This window comes from Petaurus breviceps, unplaced genomic scaffold (genome assembly GCF_028583685.1).
Source record: "Petaurus breviceps papuanus isolate PSGF00001 unplaced genomic scaffold, PetGlider_PUasm1.0 76378, whole genome shotgun sequence".
NCBI lineage: Eukaryota > Metazoa > Chordata > Mammalia > Diprotodontia > Petauridae > Petaurus > Petaurus breviceps.
Window position 1 is genome coordinate 1 of NW_027186481.1, and position 17256 is coordinate 17256.

At 40.9% G+C, this 17256-nt stretch overlaps 1 protein-coding gene across 2 annotated transcripts; it reads left to right on the forward strand.

Moving 5' to 3' along the window:
• Positions 1 to 987: 987 nt before the first annotated feature.
• Positions 988 to 1525, forward strand: LOC138175238 (large ribosomal subunit protein uL23-like). 2 transcript variants are annotated; one of them, XM_069105660.1, is made up of 2 exons: positions 988 to 1242; positions 1321 to 1525. In XM_069105660.1, exons 1-2 carry the CDS (start codon positions 992 to 994, stop codon positions 1460 to 1462), a joined length of 393 nt encoding a protein of 130 aa, XP_068961761.1. In that variant the 5' UTR covers positions 988 to 991; the 3' UTR covers positions 1463 to 1525. The 2 variants fall into 2 exon arrangements, with proteins under 2 accessions (XP_068961761.1, XP_068961759.1); XM_069105658.1 differs by having other exon boundaries at positions 988 to 1525.
• The last annotated feature ends 15731 nt before the right edge of the window (positions 1526 to 17256 follow it).

Below are 17256 nucleotides of genomic sequence, written 5' to 3' on the forward strand. Positions count from 1 at the left end.
ATTCCCACAGATTCAGGTCTGTTTATGTTTGTATCCAAGGCTTTGCTAAGGGATCATGGCTTCTCTTTGCTTCAATAGGAAAATTACTATGGCTTCACTTCAATAGGAACAATACTAATGGCACTGAATCCCCTTAGAAACATACTCTGTTGCTAGCAACCACACTTTCTATAAAATTATGTCTAACAGAAAGCTCGCTGCTGTTTTTCCCTCTGAGAGTCAGTCACCGGCCGGTTAATAAACACTCCTATCAAAATATAATTGGTTTCACTGTCTTGCTATCTCGGTTGTCCATTACAATGCCTACAACCATTTGCTCCATTGTTTTTCTATACTTGGGGTACCATCTGTTATTAAAACGGATAATGGTCCTTCCTACACCTCATCTGCTTTTTCTTCCTTTTTAAGTTCCTTTTCTATAACTCATGTAACCAGGATCCCTTACAATCCCACTGGACAAGCCTTCATTGAGGTGCTTCAAAAACAAAAAGGGAGAGTGCCCTGAACTGTTACACAAGCTGATATAGATTTAGCTCTTTACACCATTAATTTTTTGACAATTTTCTAGCCCAAGACAATGTAAAAGGTCAGAAAGAAAGGTCTGTCCTAGAACCAGAGGGTAAAATAGAAATTGAAAACATTTACCAAAATGAAAATTCTTGTGAATATCCTAGCCAAATTCCAATTCTCCAAGGTCAAGGAGAAAATATTGCAAGAAGTCAGAAAGAAACCATTCAAATGTTGTGGATCCACAATGAAGATCACACAAGATTTAGCAGCTTCCACATTAAAGGATATGAGGGCCTGGAGTATGATACTGTGGAAATCAAAGGAGCTAGGATTATAACCAAGAATAACCTATCCAACGAATCTTTCAAGGGGAAAAATGTGGATATTTAATGAAATAGAGGACTTTCAAGCATTCCTGATGAAAAAAACGGAACTGAATAGAAAATTTGACTTTAAAATACAAGACTCAAGTTCCCCCAACATGGCATCGAAGGTGAAGAAGGAAGCTGTTTTCCCCCCCAAGACAGAAGCCAAGTCCAAGGCCTTGAAGGCCAAGAAGGCAGTGCTGAAGGGTGTCCATAGACACAAAAAGAAGAAGATCCAAACATCCCCCACCTTCCGGGGACCCAAGACACTGAGACTTCGAAGGCAGCCCAAATACCCTCGGAAGAGTGCCCCTCGCAGAAACAAGCTCGATCACTATGCCATCATTAAGTTTCCCTTGACCACTGAGTCTGCTATGAAGAAGATTGAGGACAACAACACCCTAGTCTTCATTGTGGACGTCAAGGCCAACAAGCACCAGATCAGGCAGGCTGTAAAGAAGCTGTATGACATCGACGTGGCCAAGGTCAACACACTGATCCGGCCTGATGGAGAGAAGAAGGCCTATGTCCATCTTGCTCCAGACTATGATGCTTTAGATGTTGCCAACAAAATTGGAATCATCTAATTTGCTGTGTCCCCATTCCACCTACGATAAAAATAAAGTTTTCCAGAATAAAAAAAAATACAAGACTCAAGAGAAGTATTAAAAGGTAAACATGAAAGAAAAATCATAAGGGAATCAGTAAGATTAAAATGATTACATTCCTATGTGAGAAAATGATCATTGTAACTTTTAAGAATTTTATCAGGATTAGGGCAGTTAGAAGGAGTGCATATAGACAGAGGGTATTGGTACGAGTTTACTATGATGGGATTATTTAAAAAAAAATGAAGGGGTGAGACAGAGGGATGCACTAGTAGTTGATGTCTTTTGATGTGTACATAAATTGAATTTAAATGAGGTAGAGTTGCACAAAGTCATCAGCCTCACTCTCTCCTCCAGAGTTGTCACAGTCCAGTGACAGGACAGATTCAAGATGAATGGCTCAGGATGCAGTGGATGACCTTGGTGACTTGGTCCAACCAAATCTGTGCTCCACAGTGCCTACTTCCAGCCACCTTCAGGGCCACTGGAACAAATTGTTCTCATCCACCAATTCTGCCAGGAGAAGTCTTCACATGCTTGGGATGGACACCCCACAATTAACTGAAGGATCTGAAACCCCTTGGTCACCCTCAACCTGGTTTACCTGTGGGCCAAAATGTGTTTACCTAGGTGTGACTACTCTGCATACTACAGTTTCTTGGAGCCACAGGTGAGAGTTATGTGGATCATTTAGACACCAAAGGTGGAAAACAGTCCTGAACAGTGTTTGGCAGCCCTCATACCAGAGGTACTAGTTTTCCCTGGACATATTCTACACCCCAAAGAGATGCACTAGGAAAAAGGGGAAGGAAAAGAAAAAAAGGAGAAAATTTATCTCACATAAAAAAGACACAAACGGAAGAGCTTTTTACAAAGGAGAGGAAGATGATGGGTGTCAGGAAATGGTTAAACCTTACTCTCATCAAATTTGACTCAAAGAGAAAATAACATGTACATTCAGTTAGGTACAGAAATTTATCTTACCCTACAGGGCAGTAGAAAGAGATTAGGAAAGGAAAGGTAGACTGAAAGAAGGGTAGTGATCAGAATCAAAACACAGTTTTGAGGAGGGACAGGATAAAAAGAGAAAGGATAAACAGGGGGAAATGGAATAGAGGGAAATATATAGTTAATAATCATACCTGTGGAGCTGCCACCACGTGGCAGCTTCAGCTCCTGGTCTGCAGTTTGTAAGGGGATCAAGCGACCAGTCAGGGGTAATCACTCTTGCTTTGACCTGCTTGGATCTGGATCGTGGTCTAGGGTGGAGGTCCTGGGGTGTTCCACCAGCTTGCCATAGTGTGTGGAGGCTTCACAGAGGATACCCAACTAATACCTCTGGCAGCTGAGAAAACCTCAGCGATTGGTACGAAGCTACCCTGTCTGGTAACAGGGTCCTACTGTGGCAAACATCCAAAAAGACAAGTAATTGAGTGGCAACATGAGCAAATGAGGGAAGCAAAGTAAACAGAACAACCCAACTTTACACTCCTATTTGGGGGGTAAAAAGGATCAAAGCATGGAACAGGAGGAAGACAGTGAAGTCAGAACTCCTGCCCTAAAAGCTTCCAAGAAAAATATGAGCTAGTTACAGGCCATAGAGGACCTTAAGAAGGATTTTGAAAACCAAATAAGAGAAGTGGAGGAAAAATTGGGAAGAGAAATGAGAACAATGCAAGAAAATTACAAAATGAGAGTCAACAACCTGACTAAAGAAAATAACACCTTAAAAAATAGACTAACGCAAATGGCAAAAGAGGCTCAAAAAGGCAATGAGGAGAAGAATGCCTTAAAAAGCTGAATTTGCCAGATGGAAAAAAAAATCTGAAAAGCTCACTGAAGAGAATCATTCCTTAAGAATTAGATTGGAGGGGCAGCCAGGTAACACAGCAAGTAAGAGAACTGGCTCCAGTGTTGGGATGACCTGGGGATCAAATCAGGGTTCAGATACTTAGCACCACACCCAGAAATAACTGGCCATGTAACCTTGAGCAAGTTAATTAACCCCGATTACTTAAAAAAAAAAAAGAATTAGATTGGAACAAATGGAAGCTAGTGACTTTATGAGAAATCAAGATACTATTAAACAGATCCCCAAAAATGAAAAATTAGAAGGCAATGTGAAATATCTCATTGGGAAAACCAATGACCTGGAAAAATAGATCCAGGAGAGATAATTTAAAAATTATTGAACTACCTAAAAGCCATGATCATAAAAAGAACCTAGAAATCATCCGTTAAGAAATTCTCAAGGAAAATTTCCCTGATGTTTTAGAACCAGAGGACAAAATAGAGGTTGAAAGAATCCACCAATCACCTCCTGAAAAAGATCCCAAAAAGAAAACTCCTAGGAATATTATAGCCAGTTTCCAGAATTCCCAGATCAAGGAGAAAATATTACAAGCAGCCAGGAAGAAACAATTTGAATATTGTGGAAACACAATCAGGATAACCCAGGATCTGGCAGCTTCTACACTGAGGGATCAAAGGACTTGGCATATGATATATAAGAGGTCAAAGGAACTGGTATTAAAACCAAGAATCACCTACCCAGCAAAATTGAGTATTGTGTTTCAGGGGAAGATATGGTCATTCAGTGGAATAGAGGACTTTCAAGCATTCTTGATGAAAAACCAGAGCTGAATAGAAAATCTGACATTCAGATACAAGAAGTAAGAAAAGCATGAGAAGGTAAACAGGGAAAACAAATCATAAGGAACTTATCAAAGTTCAACTATTTATATTCCTACATGGAAAAACGATAATTGTAACTTATGAAACTTTTCTCAGTGTGAGAATAGTTGAAGGGAATAGAAATGTTTATATACATATATGTGTGTGTGTATGTATACATACATATATATGTCTTTATAGGAGGCTATATGGGCATATGAATACATATGTGAGTGTGTGTATATATGTGTACAGGTATACATAGATAGAGGGCACAGGATCAATTTAATAGGAAGGGATGATACTTAAAAGGTGAAATTAAGAGGTGAGAGAGGAATATAATGAGAGGAGATGGGGAGAGACAGAATGGGGTAAACTATCTCATATAGAAGAGGCAAGGGAAAATGGTTATAGTGGAGGGGAAGAACAGGAAGGCAAAAGGGAATAGGTCAACCTTATTCTCATTGAATTTGGCTTAGGGAGGGAATGACATACACACTAAATAGGGAATCTCACCCTACAGGAGAGTAGGGGGGAAGGGGATGAGAGGGGGGATGATGGAAGGGAGGGCAGGCTGGTGGGGGGGAGGGAAATTGGAAGCACCCACTTTTGAAAAGGGACAGGATCAGAGTCAGGTTGGGAGGAGGCCAGATCAACAAGGAGGGCAAGTCATCCCACCAACCACAAGGGCCACTAACAGGCCTATCACCAAAGGGCTGGGACTGGAAAGAGCAAGCTAAGATCCAAATTCAGGGCCCCTGTCCAGGACAGCAAATACTCCTGGGACTACCAGTCCGTAGATTTCTCCTCTGGAGCCACCTGGTTCCAGGGACAAGATATAGATGAGGACAACTGGCGATGGCACCAGATGCAGCGGGAGACCTCAGCCTTTTTAAGAAGCTAAGGGCTTTCTCAGGTCTCAGTTTGACTGAAGCAATGCCCATTCTGTGATGTAAGAAATGAGCCTAGCAATTGCCCCTTTTACCTGGTTAAAAAAAAAAATAGTGAATCTGGGTGGGACTTAAAGAAAACCGAGGAAGCCAGGAGGTAGAGACCAGGAGGGAGAGCTTTCCAAGGCATGGGGACAGCTGATTCCTATTTATGGGAATAGGAACTAGGAATAGGCCAAGGGTCCCATAGAAATCCTCTGCTCACATCTCTCCTAATAAAACTGCAGTTGGGTTAAGGGGCACCTCCTTAGAAATGACAAATCTAGTACTGGGAAGTTTCAGTGGATTCATTTTTCACACCTAGATTTGAATGAATCAAGATAACCAAAATAAAAGTGAGCACCTAGCAAGGTACTTTGCACAAAGTGCTTAGAAAGAGTCAGTTGAAATGAACTACTTTATTTCAGGAATTTTGTTTAGAAGATAAGAGGATAGAAGAGGATTTGCCTGGTTACCAAATACAAGGAAACTTGGAGCCTTTGGAGAACACGGCCTTTGGTAGCATGTCCTTAGTAGGTTACTTTGGGCAGCATGAATTCACTGGGGAGTGGGAAAGAAGATACAGACAGAAGGAGGTTAGCGACAAAAAGAAACTCTTCATGGGGCACTAACAATCCTCTCTCCCAACTGGTCCGTATAGTTAATTAGCTCGAAAGGTTTCTAAATTTAGCAAGCAATTTTCTTCTTCCCACCACAGGCTTCTCATGTTTGTGAAACTGATGTGTAATTTTCACTAAAAATGATAGAAATAGGTGAGTCGGGGCAACGGGAAGGTAACTCAGAGCTAGAAGTGAATTATATTTGGTTTGAGGACAAAATTGAAAAGTTAAATTATAACTCACCTCTCTGATTCCTGAAGCAATATTCTTTGAAGTAATATTTTAGCTGTAGCAGGGTCCTCATCAATGTAGTTTGAATGAATAAGTTCTTTTTTTTTTTTTTTGGAGGGCAATTGGGGTTAAGTAACTTGCCTAAGGTTACATGGCTAGTATTTTTGTGTGGGTGTTAAGTGTCTCAGGCCCGAACTGACTAGGGTCCTCCTAGGGTCCTCCGACTCCAGGGCCCGGAGCTTTACTCACAATAGGTTCTTTAATTTACCAAAATTTGCATTCTAAATGCCTCAGCATTCCAGACTTTAAAATTTGAATTACTACCTCCTAAGCAAAGGATGATAGTATCTAAGAACTGAAATGGGGATTCAAAGATCATCTTTGACCAAATGACTGTTTTTCTGATGAGGAAACTTGGTTCTGGGAGGTTAAAGCATCAAACAGCTATCATATCATACATCATATCATATCATAACATATCACATCACATATTATATTTTTACTTCCCTGATTGTCAGTTTCCATATCTATAAAACAAGGGGCTTGGATTAGATTGCCTCTAAAATTTAGAACCTATTGTCTATTCTTGAAATAGAAACCTTTAAAAAAAATTCCTTATTTTCAATTTTTCTGACTTTTCTGATAAATGAAAAAATCATTTTCAATGAAATGTTTTGTCATATACCCAGCTGACTTAAGACATTTGCTTAGGGGGCGGAGCCAAGATGGCAGAGTAGAAACAGGACTTTGTGAAGCTCCAGCTTTCACCTCCACCAATTCATGTGAAAAATGACTCTAAACAAACTTTGGAGCTACAGAACCCACAAAATGACACAGAGAAGCTAACCCCCTGCTGAAGATAGCCCAGCAGGCTGGCAGGAAGGGGCCAGCTCAGCGCTCTGCGAGTGACTTGCCCTAGAATCACAGAGTTTGGGTCTGAGGTAGAACTTGAACCCAGGTCTTCCTAGATCCAAAGTTACTCCTCTAATCCACTATTGCATGCTGCTTCTTATAAAACACTACATGGTAAATATGATATATGTATTGGATGGGTGCAAAACTGTGATGTGAGTAAGAAGATCATTAACCACAGGGCATCATGGTAGAGGTGGTCTGTGAGTTGGGCTTTGAAGGATTGCTAAGAATTATACAGGATCAATAAACCAGCATTAGTTAAACATTCCCTACTTTATAGTTAGTGAGAGAGGGGTTGCCAGGCCTACATGAGTAAACAGTAAAACACAGAAGAAGAAAAAATGATCTCCTGATATTGGAGTGCTTTGTGTTGCAAAGTATCCAGAATGAGGGAGGTAACAGTCTCACTATATTCTGTCCTGGAGAAGCTTCATCTGGACTGTATTGTTCAGTTCACAGGAGAACTGGAAGATGTTTTAGAAATAATCTACAATCTGGATTCCATTTCACTACTTGGCTAACAACTGCTCTCTGTAAAAGGACCAGTGATATCTTAATTGTGAAATCCAATGGCTCAGTCCTGTTTGTAACTTTGGGAATTAGAGACTTACCCCGCCACCTCCTGTATATTCATTTCTTCGTTTGGCTTGACACAGCTTTCTCCTGGTTTTCCCACTTGTCTGACCACTCCTTAGCAGAATGCTTTAGTAGATCATTATTCACCCTCTCTGAAGTGCACTATGTTTAATCTAGAACACTGAGAGTTTGCAGAGTGGAAACCAGATTAGTCCTCAAGGTGAGTTGGAGCCTGGGCCTCTGTCTGTAAAAAAACAGAAGTTTTATGATTCTTTTATGAGGTAAGGTTACTGAATATGGTCTTGAGATGTACATGTCCAATATTTGAGAGGATCTCAAGAATTGGAGATATTCCAAAGATCTTGGCTCCTGGAGCAGTGCTGACTACACTTCAGGAGAAGTCCCTAACACCTGCTCTAGCCCTCCACCTGTCTGACCACTCCTTATTAGAATCCTTTTCTAAATCATCAACTGTCTCCTGCCCTTTTAGTGCCTAACTCGGGCCCTCTTCTTTTTTTATGCTCTTTCTCTTGGTGGTCTGATTAATTTCTGTCAGTTCAGTTCTCCTCTTGAGAAGCAGCATGGTGTGGTAGTGTGGAGATTAAAATTGCCCAATCTATAAGAAAAACCACTGAGGCAGAGCTCTGAGCCAATGGTGCTTTATTAGAGGGTCTATGGTCCCCTCTAATGAAGTGGAACTCAGATCTTCCTCATTATCTGAGATGACCCTTTCTTTCAGGTTCTTATTTTTATAAGGCTTGATACTAGATTTGATGCCTGTACATTCCAAAGAGGTTGTTCAAAGTACAGAATCCCACTGGTTGCTATATCTTGCTTAGTGGGCCAAAAAAAATGATGTATCAGCTAAAAGTGGTATGTCAGCACGGATCCTTGGGTTGGGTGAAGCATAGGGCATCTCCACTGGATAAATGATCATAAAATGGTCACCTGTTCATGTTGGACAAGAGAGAATGGTCTGGAGGTACAAAAATAAGTTGGAGGACTTTTCAGGTCATTGAGTCACCTCCATCACTCTGGGCTTGGTCACCATAACAAGGAAAAACAAGAGTGGAGGGCCCCTGGTTAGCTTTCTATTGCTAAGCAAGTGAACTTACAATCTGCAGTTCACAGCTCTGGGGCCTAATAGACAGAATTTACAATCACTACCCCTTTGGAATCATAGCAAACTGATTAATAGTGATTGGAATGGAGTAGGGGTCCAAATGAAATATTTCTCACAGTGGAAAGAGGACTGGACTTGTGGCCAGCTGTCCTCACTGCCCAAGGCACCGGTTCTGTGGTCACAGGAAAGTTGTTTTATCTCTCAGTGCCTCAGCTGCCTCGTCTGTAAAATGGGAATAATAATATTGATCTTATTATGGTAGAGGGGGCCTATGAAGAGGCTACTGAGCAAACTGCAGTAATTTATACGTGTGAATTACCATCTTTATACAGATGAATCTCAAGTCATGTAAACAAGCTTTTATTACGCACCTACTATGTGCCAGGCACTGTGCCAAGTAAGCACTGGGGATACAAAAAGTGGAAAATGTCCATTGTGCTTGAGAGCTCTCAGTATAATGGGGAAGGCAACATGCAAACATCTCTGCATAAACAAACTACAGGCATGATAATTCAAAATAATCCAAAGAGGGAAGGCACTAACATTAAGGAGGATGGGTAAAGGTTTCTGGAAAAAGGTAAGATTTCCCCAGCCAAGAGGCTGACATGAAGGGGAAAAGCATTCCAGACGTGAGGGACAGTCAGTGAAAATGCCCAGAGTAAGGAGAGGAGTGACTTGTGTGAGGAACAGATTGAAGAGGATGTGGAAGACAGTAAAATGTAAGAAGACTGGATGGTTAGAAGGGGCCAGGTTATGAAAGGCTTTAAAAAGCCAAACAATTCTTCATATTTGTTGTGCAGGTAATAGAGAGCCACTGGAGTGGACTGAGTAGGAGGCTGACATGGTTAGACCTGTAATTTAAAATGATCATTTGGACGGCTGAGGGGAAAATAGACTGGAATGGGGAGAGATGAAGAAGGGAGACTAATCAAAAGGGCATGGTAATAAACCACAAGTGAAGTGATGAAGGCCTGCACCTGGGTGCTGCCAGTGTCAGAGGAGAAGAGTCACATATGACAGATATGTATTCCACTTAAAATTTTAAATTCAATTTTATTTTATTTTCAATTCCAAATGCTCTTCCACCTTTCGCCACCCACTGAGAAGGCAAGAAAACAAACCTCTTACAAATAGGTGTTGCTGTTAAGTCATTTCAGTCATGTCCAACTCTTTGTGATCCCATTTTGGGTTTTCACGGCAAAGTTATTGGAGTGTTTTGACATTTCCTTCTCCAACTCATTTTACAGATGAGGAAACTGAGGCAAACAGGATTAAGTGACTTGCCCAGAATCACATAGCTAATAAGTATATGAGTCTGTATTTGATGTCAGGAAGATAAATCTTCCTGACTCCAGGCCTGGAACTTTATACACTTCATCACCTACTGTCATACAAAGCAAATTTCCAATTAGCAATGTAAAAAAAAAAAAAAGAGGGACAAGTGGAGAAAGAAAAAGAAGAAAATATTCTTCAGTCTGCACTGAGACATTCAATTCTCTCTCTGGAAGTGGATAGCGTGTTTCATCATCAATGTTTTAGAAATTATGAAAGATATAAAGATAGAATCCAAGGGAGTTGGCAACTGATTGAAAATGGGAGGGAAGAATAACTGAGGAATCAGTGATGACTGGGAAGATGTGGTGCCCCTTAGAGTAATGAAAAACTTAGGAAGAGGTGAGGGTTTGGAATGAAAGTAAGTTCTGTTTTGAGCATGTTCAGTTTAAGAAATCTAAAAACATCTAATTTGAGATATAAAATTGGCAAATGCAGATGTGAGAGTGAAAGTCAGGAGAGGTTTAGGGCTGGATAAATATATCTGAGAATCATCAGCATAGAGATGATCATTGAATTCATGGGAGCTGATGAACTCACTAAGTGAAATTGAATAGAGACAAAGAGAGAAAATAAGAGAAGAGAGCCCAGAACCGAGTCTTAAGGGACATTTAGTGTTGTACATAACTTTGATGAAGATTCACCAGAAGAGACTGAGAAGAAGTAATCAAACAAGGAGAAGAACCAGGAGAGAACAGGGCCATAAGAATCTAGAGAAGAGAGTATTCAAGTGAAGAGGGTGATCAAAAGGGTCAAGGGCTACAGAGAAATCAAGAAGGATGAGGACTGAAAAAATGTCCTTAGATTTTGGTAATTAGGTGATCATTGGTGACTTTGGAGAGAGCAATTTCAGTTAAATGATGAGTTTGAAGCTACCCTGAAGAGAGTGAGAGCAAAGGAAATAGAGACCAGTTTGAAGATGGTCTTCTCAAGGAGTTTAACCACAAAAGGGAAGAGAGATATAGGACAGATCAAGTGAGGATTTTTTGTGGTTGGAGAAAATATGGCCCTGTTTATAAAGAAGTAGGGAAGCAACCAGTAGACAAGGAGAGATTGAAGATTAGTGAGAGAATGGGGATGGTTGATGGGACAATCTGATGAAGGAGATGGGATGGAATGTAATCACTCACGTATGTAAAAAGGTTTGCCTTGTCAAGGAGAAGGGCCACCTCTTCATGTGAGACAGAGATGGAAGAAGATGTGGTGGGGAAAGGCACCTGCATGATATGAGATGAGGAGATGAAAATAAAGAGCTCTTAGTAAATAGCCACAATTTATTTAGTGAAATATGAATTGATAGGGAGGAGGAGGAGTCATGGGAAGTTTAAGGAGGGATGATAAAGTTTGGAAAAATTACTATTGTGACTGGGATAGTGAATCAGTTGTTGCAGTGAAGGTCCAGTTGAGATAATTTAGCATAAGTTTATAGTTGACCCAGCTAGCAGGGTGAGGAGATTTTTTTCCAGCTTTGTTAGCAGTACCTGGGCAAGAGCAATCCAAAGCTGGGGCTTGGCAGGTGTACTGTAATGCCAAGGAAAGGCAACTTCCCAAGGTTCAAAATACCAGCATAGGTGCTCTCCATTTTATTCAGTGACCAACCAAGAACAGAGAAGATCAAAACATGACATCATTCCAAATACAGCATTTACTAAGGGTGATTAAATAATCTCCAAGTACTACCCCACCCCAGGACCTTCCAATCATTCAATCAATTACAAAGTACTTCCCTGTTCTAAATACTACTCTACCCCTAGGCTGTACCTTCATTTAGTCCACCACAAAGCCCCTCTTCTCAAATGGAGATTAGTTTCCAAACATAAGTAAAGTACATTCATTTGTTCAACCAAAGAACACAAGGTCAAAAGTTCCCCACCCTTGGATCACAACTGAATCTACCCCAGAGTTACATCAAGTTTAAACACAGCACTTAATACCCAAATGGAGGTCTTTTCTTCATCTTGACTGGAGGCAAGTTCTCAGCAATCTTAGTTCCTGGGGAGACAAGGCTTAGCAAGGCCACAAGATACATTGCCAGTCTCTTCATTAATTCATCCTCTGTCTGTAGAACAGTCCTAGAACCCCTGAAAACATCAGCAAAACCCTCTCCCAGGATTTCTGTAAACATACAACAAGAAAATCCTTCTTCAGGGCTTCCGAACCAACAGAAAGGTTCCCAGACCCCTGCAACAACAGCACTGTCCTTCACCAGTGGACAGTATTCATTCTGTCTGCAGGACAGTCTCCAGACCCCTGCAATAACAGCACTGTCCTTCACCAGTGGACAGTATTCACTCTCTGTCTGCAGGACAGTCTCAGGGCTTCTTAACCAAAAGCCAGGTTCCAGGACTTCTTCAACAAAAGGACTGTCTTTCACCAGTGGACAAATATGGCAAAACAACATCAAAACAGACAGACAAAGTACCAGCAAAACAGCCATGTCTCCTCAGTCCTTGGCAGCTCCAGGGGGCAGGTCTCAAAAGTCCAGGGCAATTCAAAGTGGCTCCCAGCAATTCTTCTCAGTCTCTCTCTGCCTCCACGAGGTGCTGCTTCCAAAAAAAGTTCTTCTGCCTCTCTCTTGTCTCTCCAAATCTACGTCACCAGCTCCTCCCAGTTCAGGACTTTCTTTTCACATCAACAAGCCCATCCCACAGGTGGGATTAACAAGCTCTGGGTTTATTAACACAATCAATTTGAAAACCAAGCCAATACAGGGGAATCTTTAATTGCCATTACTATCACAGCAGGGCAAAATTTTGAATATAAGAGGAAAAGAGACTCTATAGATGAGGACAGTATAGAGTTCAACTGGTTTACAAAGAGGTCAAGATGGGGAAGGGAAAAAAGTGAAGCCAATGTTGGAGTCATGGCCTGTTAAAGAACTGAGGGTTGGATGGTCTTGGTAAGTTTAATGAATAGAGTTTGGAGTTGCATGGTATAGGACAAAGTAGAATGAAAACAGATTATGACCAGATAAAATAATTTCACAGTTCGTGAACATGGTGGTGAGTAATGGAAAGATGGGTGAAATGAAAAGGTGGGTGGAGAAGTAGAACATGGGAAATGAGTAAGTTGAGGAATTAGGCAGTTAGGTTGTTTGAGGGAGTATCAGTGTGTAAGTTGGAGTACTCAATATGAAGGCAAGAGTGAAAGGGAAAGACAGGCACTGGCTCATATTGAGGAAAGAAGGAAGGAGAGTATCCAGGAAGTCAGTAGATAATAGCTACCATAAGTTCTACGCCTATCTTTCTGCATCACTAACTGCCGGCCAGACATCTCTACCTCAGTATCCCATTGGCATCTCCAACTTAATCTGCCCCAAATGAAACTGATCATCTTCCCTGAAAGCCTCCCCCTCCTCCAAATTTCTCCATTTAGGTTGAGGGCACTGCCATTCTTCTAAGTCACCAAGGTTTCAATCTCAGAATCAACTGTAACTTGGTCCTTTCCCTCACCTCCCTCCTCACATTAAAACAGCTGACAAATCTTTTAAATTCCATCTCTAAAACATTTCTCCATTATCCTAGTTCAAACCCTTTTCAGCTCTGACTGGATTATTGCAATATCTTTCCAACTGGACTCCCTGCTTCCAATGTTTCATCCAATCTATTCTCTGCTCAATTGCCAAATAATTTTTACTAAAAACAAGTCAGGATATACAACTCACCAACTCAAAAATCCAGTGACTGTTGCCTCTAAGATGAATTATAAATCAACCAAGCAAGAGGCATATTTTAAGTACCACTATGTTCCAAGAGCTGTGCTATGTGCTGGAGACACTCAAATGCATTGTAATCTCAGTTTGGAAGTTCCTTCCAGTGATACAGATCACAACCCATCCTGTGCAATTCTTGTTCACATCCTTCCATAAATTGCCAAAGGGGCACAGTGTCTACCCAACATGGTGGAGAACTTCCTAACTTTCCCCTGACTTGAGGAGTATGCCAGTAGAGGACTCTGGCTATCCACCATTAATCCCTCATCATGAGATCAGACTATCTTTTCCTTCTACCCCACAATTCTTTGATTATGTCTTCTGTGTCTGTCCTTTTCCAAAGCTCCTTAAACCTTGCACACACCCACCATTTACCTTTCCATTGCCCTTTACAGGGAATTCATTTTTAGTCTTTTGGAGATTTTTACATTTCATGTTTTGTTGACACATAGGGACACTGGGTCCAATGTTTCTATAACATGGCATGCAGAGAGCTGCCCTGGATGCTTCTGTCTGTCTGTATATGCTGGCTTAGCGCTCTGGCACTTTGTGGATGGCAATTTATGGGGATGGCAATTTACTGGCTATTTATAGTTTGCTATGTGTGGCTCATCACTGAAGGACTCTGGTGCCTTGGGGATAATGAAGGAATCTCCTTATAGATCACCAAAAAAAAAGAGCCTGTGACTCAGTGGTTTTTTAAAAAGAATGACTGAATCACCCCCCCCCACTCCCCACATCCCCCCTACACCTCTTCCTCCTCTTTTTGACCCTCAGGGGGAAATGAAATCTGGGACTCCTGTGATCTGTAGCATAGGAGTAGCCCTTCTCCATCTAGCAGCAGGTCTTTTCTTCCTTGTGGTAGCTATAGTAGGTGTTATCAGATAAGTGAGTTTGTGCCTGGGCCCCTTCTGCTTTGTATTTCTTTGCTAGATCATTGGTGACAGAACATTAATCTTGAGATGAACATATTTGCAAGTATTAAGGGCTTATTGTGGCGGGCCAAGGCAGGGAACCCTGATGTCTGTGGCAGAGCTGAGAGAATGGGGGGAGCCCTGCTGTTCTGCAGCAGGGCTGATCGAGAATTGGGAGTCCTGCTATTCCCTAGCAGGACTGAGAGTACTATCTTACCCAGAGGCTGTGAGTTAAAAGAGAGATGGGGACTCAAAGAGTGGTGGAAAATAGAGTCTTGTTTATTGTCTTGAGTGAAAGCTTTTATTGGATGCTTCCTAATGGCTTTTCCCTGTGGACATTGTGCACTACAGTGTTCCTGGGCTAGGGGCGAAAACACCATGCTCAACTGGAGTACCCAATCCTCATACCTGTGTGCCTGAACTCCTCCCTGAGGGATGGGGAACTGATCTGGGCCTGGCAGTAAGCCCTTTGCCTGAGGGGGCTTATTCAGCCATCAGGATCAGGGTCTCACTGGCCCATGGTTCTCAACAAATCCCCCTTTTTTCTCTTGCAAGCATGGCCAGCGCAGGTCAGTGGTGACTTTATGCAGAGTGGGAGTCCAACACTGGCAACATAGAGAACAATGCAAAGTGCAAAGAGATGCAATGTAATCGGGTGAAAGTGATGCATATAGCCATGTAGAAATCTAGCAGTCTTGGTCTCTATCTACAGAGAGGTAATGAATGGATATTGCAAGAACCATGGAAGACACAATAGAAGGTGCAAGCAATACACAAAATACACTTCTTTCACTGTCCCCTGTAGAGAACTTTCAGGAGTCCCCCGGGTTTAGCTAATAAAATGTTCCCCTCTCCTATATTATTACCTGAAAGGTTACAGGGCAGACAAGCAGGAGGTTGTATATATGTAGAGAACTTTTTGGGGTCCTTTGACCTCACTAAAGGTATATTCCCCTGACCTATACAGTTACCTGCAAGGTTACAGGGCAGATAAGCAAGAGGGCATGTAATCATTTTTCTGTTTATGCTGCTGTATATGGTCCTAGGATATTACCCTAATAAATAACTAACCTTAAGCAAGGGTAAATAGTAAACAAGATTAAGGGAGGGTCCTTCTATATTGTTTGCATTCCTTTGGGTCACCTAGAGGGAAGATCTTTCTACATTGTCTGCATTCTTTTGGTGTATCTACATTCTTTTGGGGGGCATAAAAACTCTGTGAGCTCCTTGCATCTTTGTGTCTGTATGAAATGGTCCTGTAATAAACAGTAAAAAATTACACCCCCATCTTGTTATTCTCGCTGCTCACTAGCCCACCAACTGCGTTGGCTGCAGGTGTCCTTTTCTCGCCAATAGCATAAGCATTCAATCATAAGGACTACCAAACTACCTAACACTACTCGGAGGGTAAAAGGAGTTTGAATTACAGTCTCACCTTATTACTTATCATCTCCTTCTCTGAAGGATGTTATCTCTATATTTATTTATTCATTTATTTGGCCCTAAATATTACTTCTCAATGAATTTGTTATAGAAGAAAAAGAGGGACAATGTCATAAACCTTGCCAGAAGGAAAATTTCCTTAACCCTCATTGATTCTAGGCATGAGTCATTTCTGGTAGTCATTCAGATAGCCACCAGGTGCTGAAAGTTTAGGCATAAATAGGTGGGGGTGGGGGGGTGGGGTTCCTTTTCAGAAAGAAAAGGCACAATTGGGAAATAAAGTCAGAGAGATCCCACCTGGGCATTGTCTGAGGTTGTCTCCAAAATTTTCCAAGCACAAACATCCACCTTGAGCAATTTTCAGCCTGCAGACCCTGCCATCCCATTATTGGCTGTTATGACAACTATTCCTGTTATCAAGGCTTAGAATAATAGTAAAATTTACAATCCCCCAAATTATTAAATAGCAAATAAATATGGACTAGTGTCCTTCAGACAGGGCCATCTAAAAAATGATTTAGTTACCAATTATAAAATCAATCTACAAATCTTTCTGCCTTTCATATTTCTAATCAAACCTTCATTAACTCTTCAAATTTCTCAAACCCATTATCCAGATTATTCAGCTTTCTTATACAGTCTTAACCATAAAACAAGAAATCTCATGTTCTTATTCTTTTCACTCACATAGCTGTTCTACACTGGAATCCTAGTTTCCTTGAAAGTTTGTCTATTCTTCCCTAATCATACTCAATCTGCAAGAGTAAGATACTTCAGGAATCTAAAATTTTCACTTATATTTTCAAATATCAATGTTAACTTTTGCTCAGGCCATGCAATAACCACAAATTCAGATTAAAACAGCGAGATCTCTTCTGATTTACAACTTATTGCATTAATTTAATTTGAGTTTATCCTGCTGTTAAGAGGAATAATCACTAAACCTTTATGAAAGAAAAATCAATTGGAAAGTTTTAAATAATATTGCAGATTAAATTCCTAAATACTTGCAGAGTTCCTGGATATCACAAAATTTAGTCTTAAGCAGTTTGCATAACTTTCTGCCCATATTCCAATTTTTAGATGAAAAATATTAGATTTTCCAGTAGGCTAATACAAAGGAGCTCATATCTTTTACTGACGACTTGCTCTGATCACAGAAATTTGTAGTAGAAAGCTTAACCTTAAATCAGCTGGATGTGTTTTTTTCAAATTGTTATACACAAACTAAAACTTGCTTTTTTAGTGCTACACAGCCAATTAACTTATCACTAGAAACTGTATGGGTCAGAAGACCACTCACCC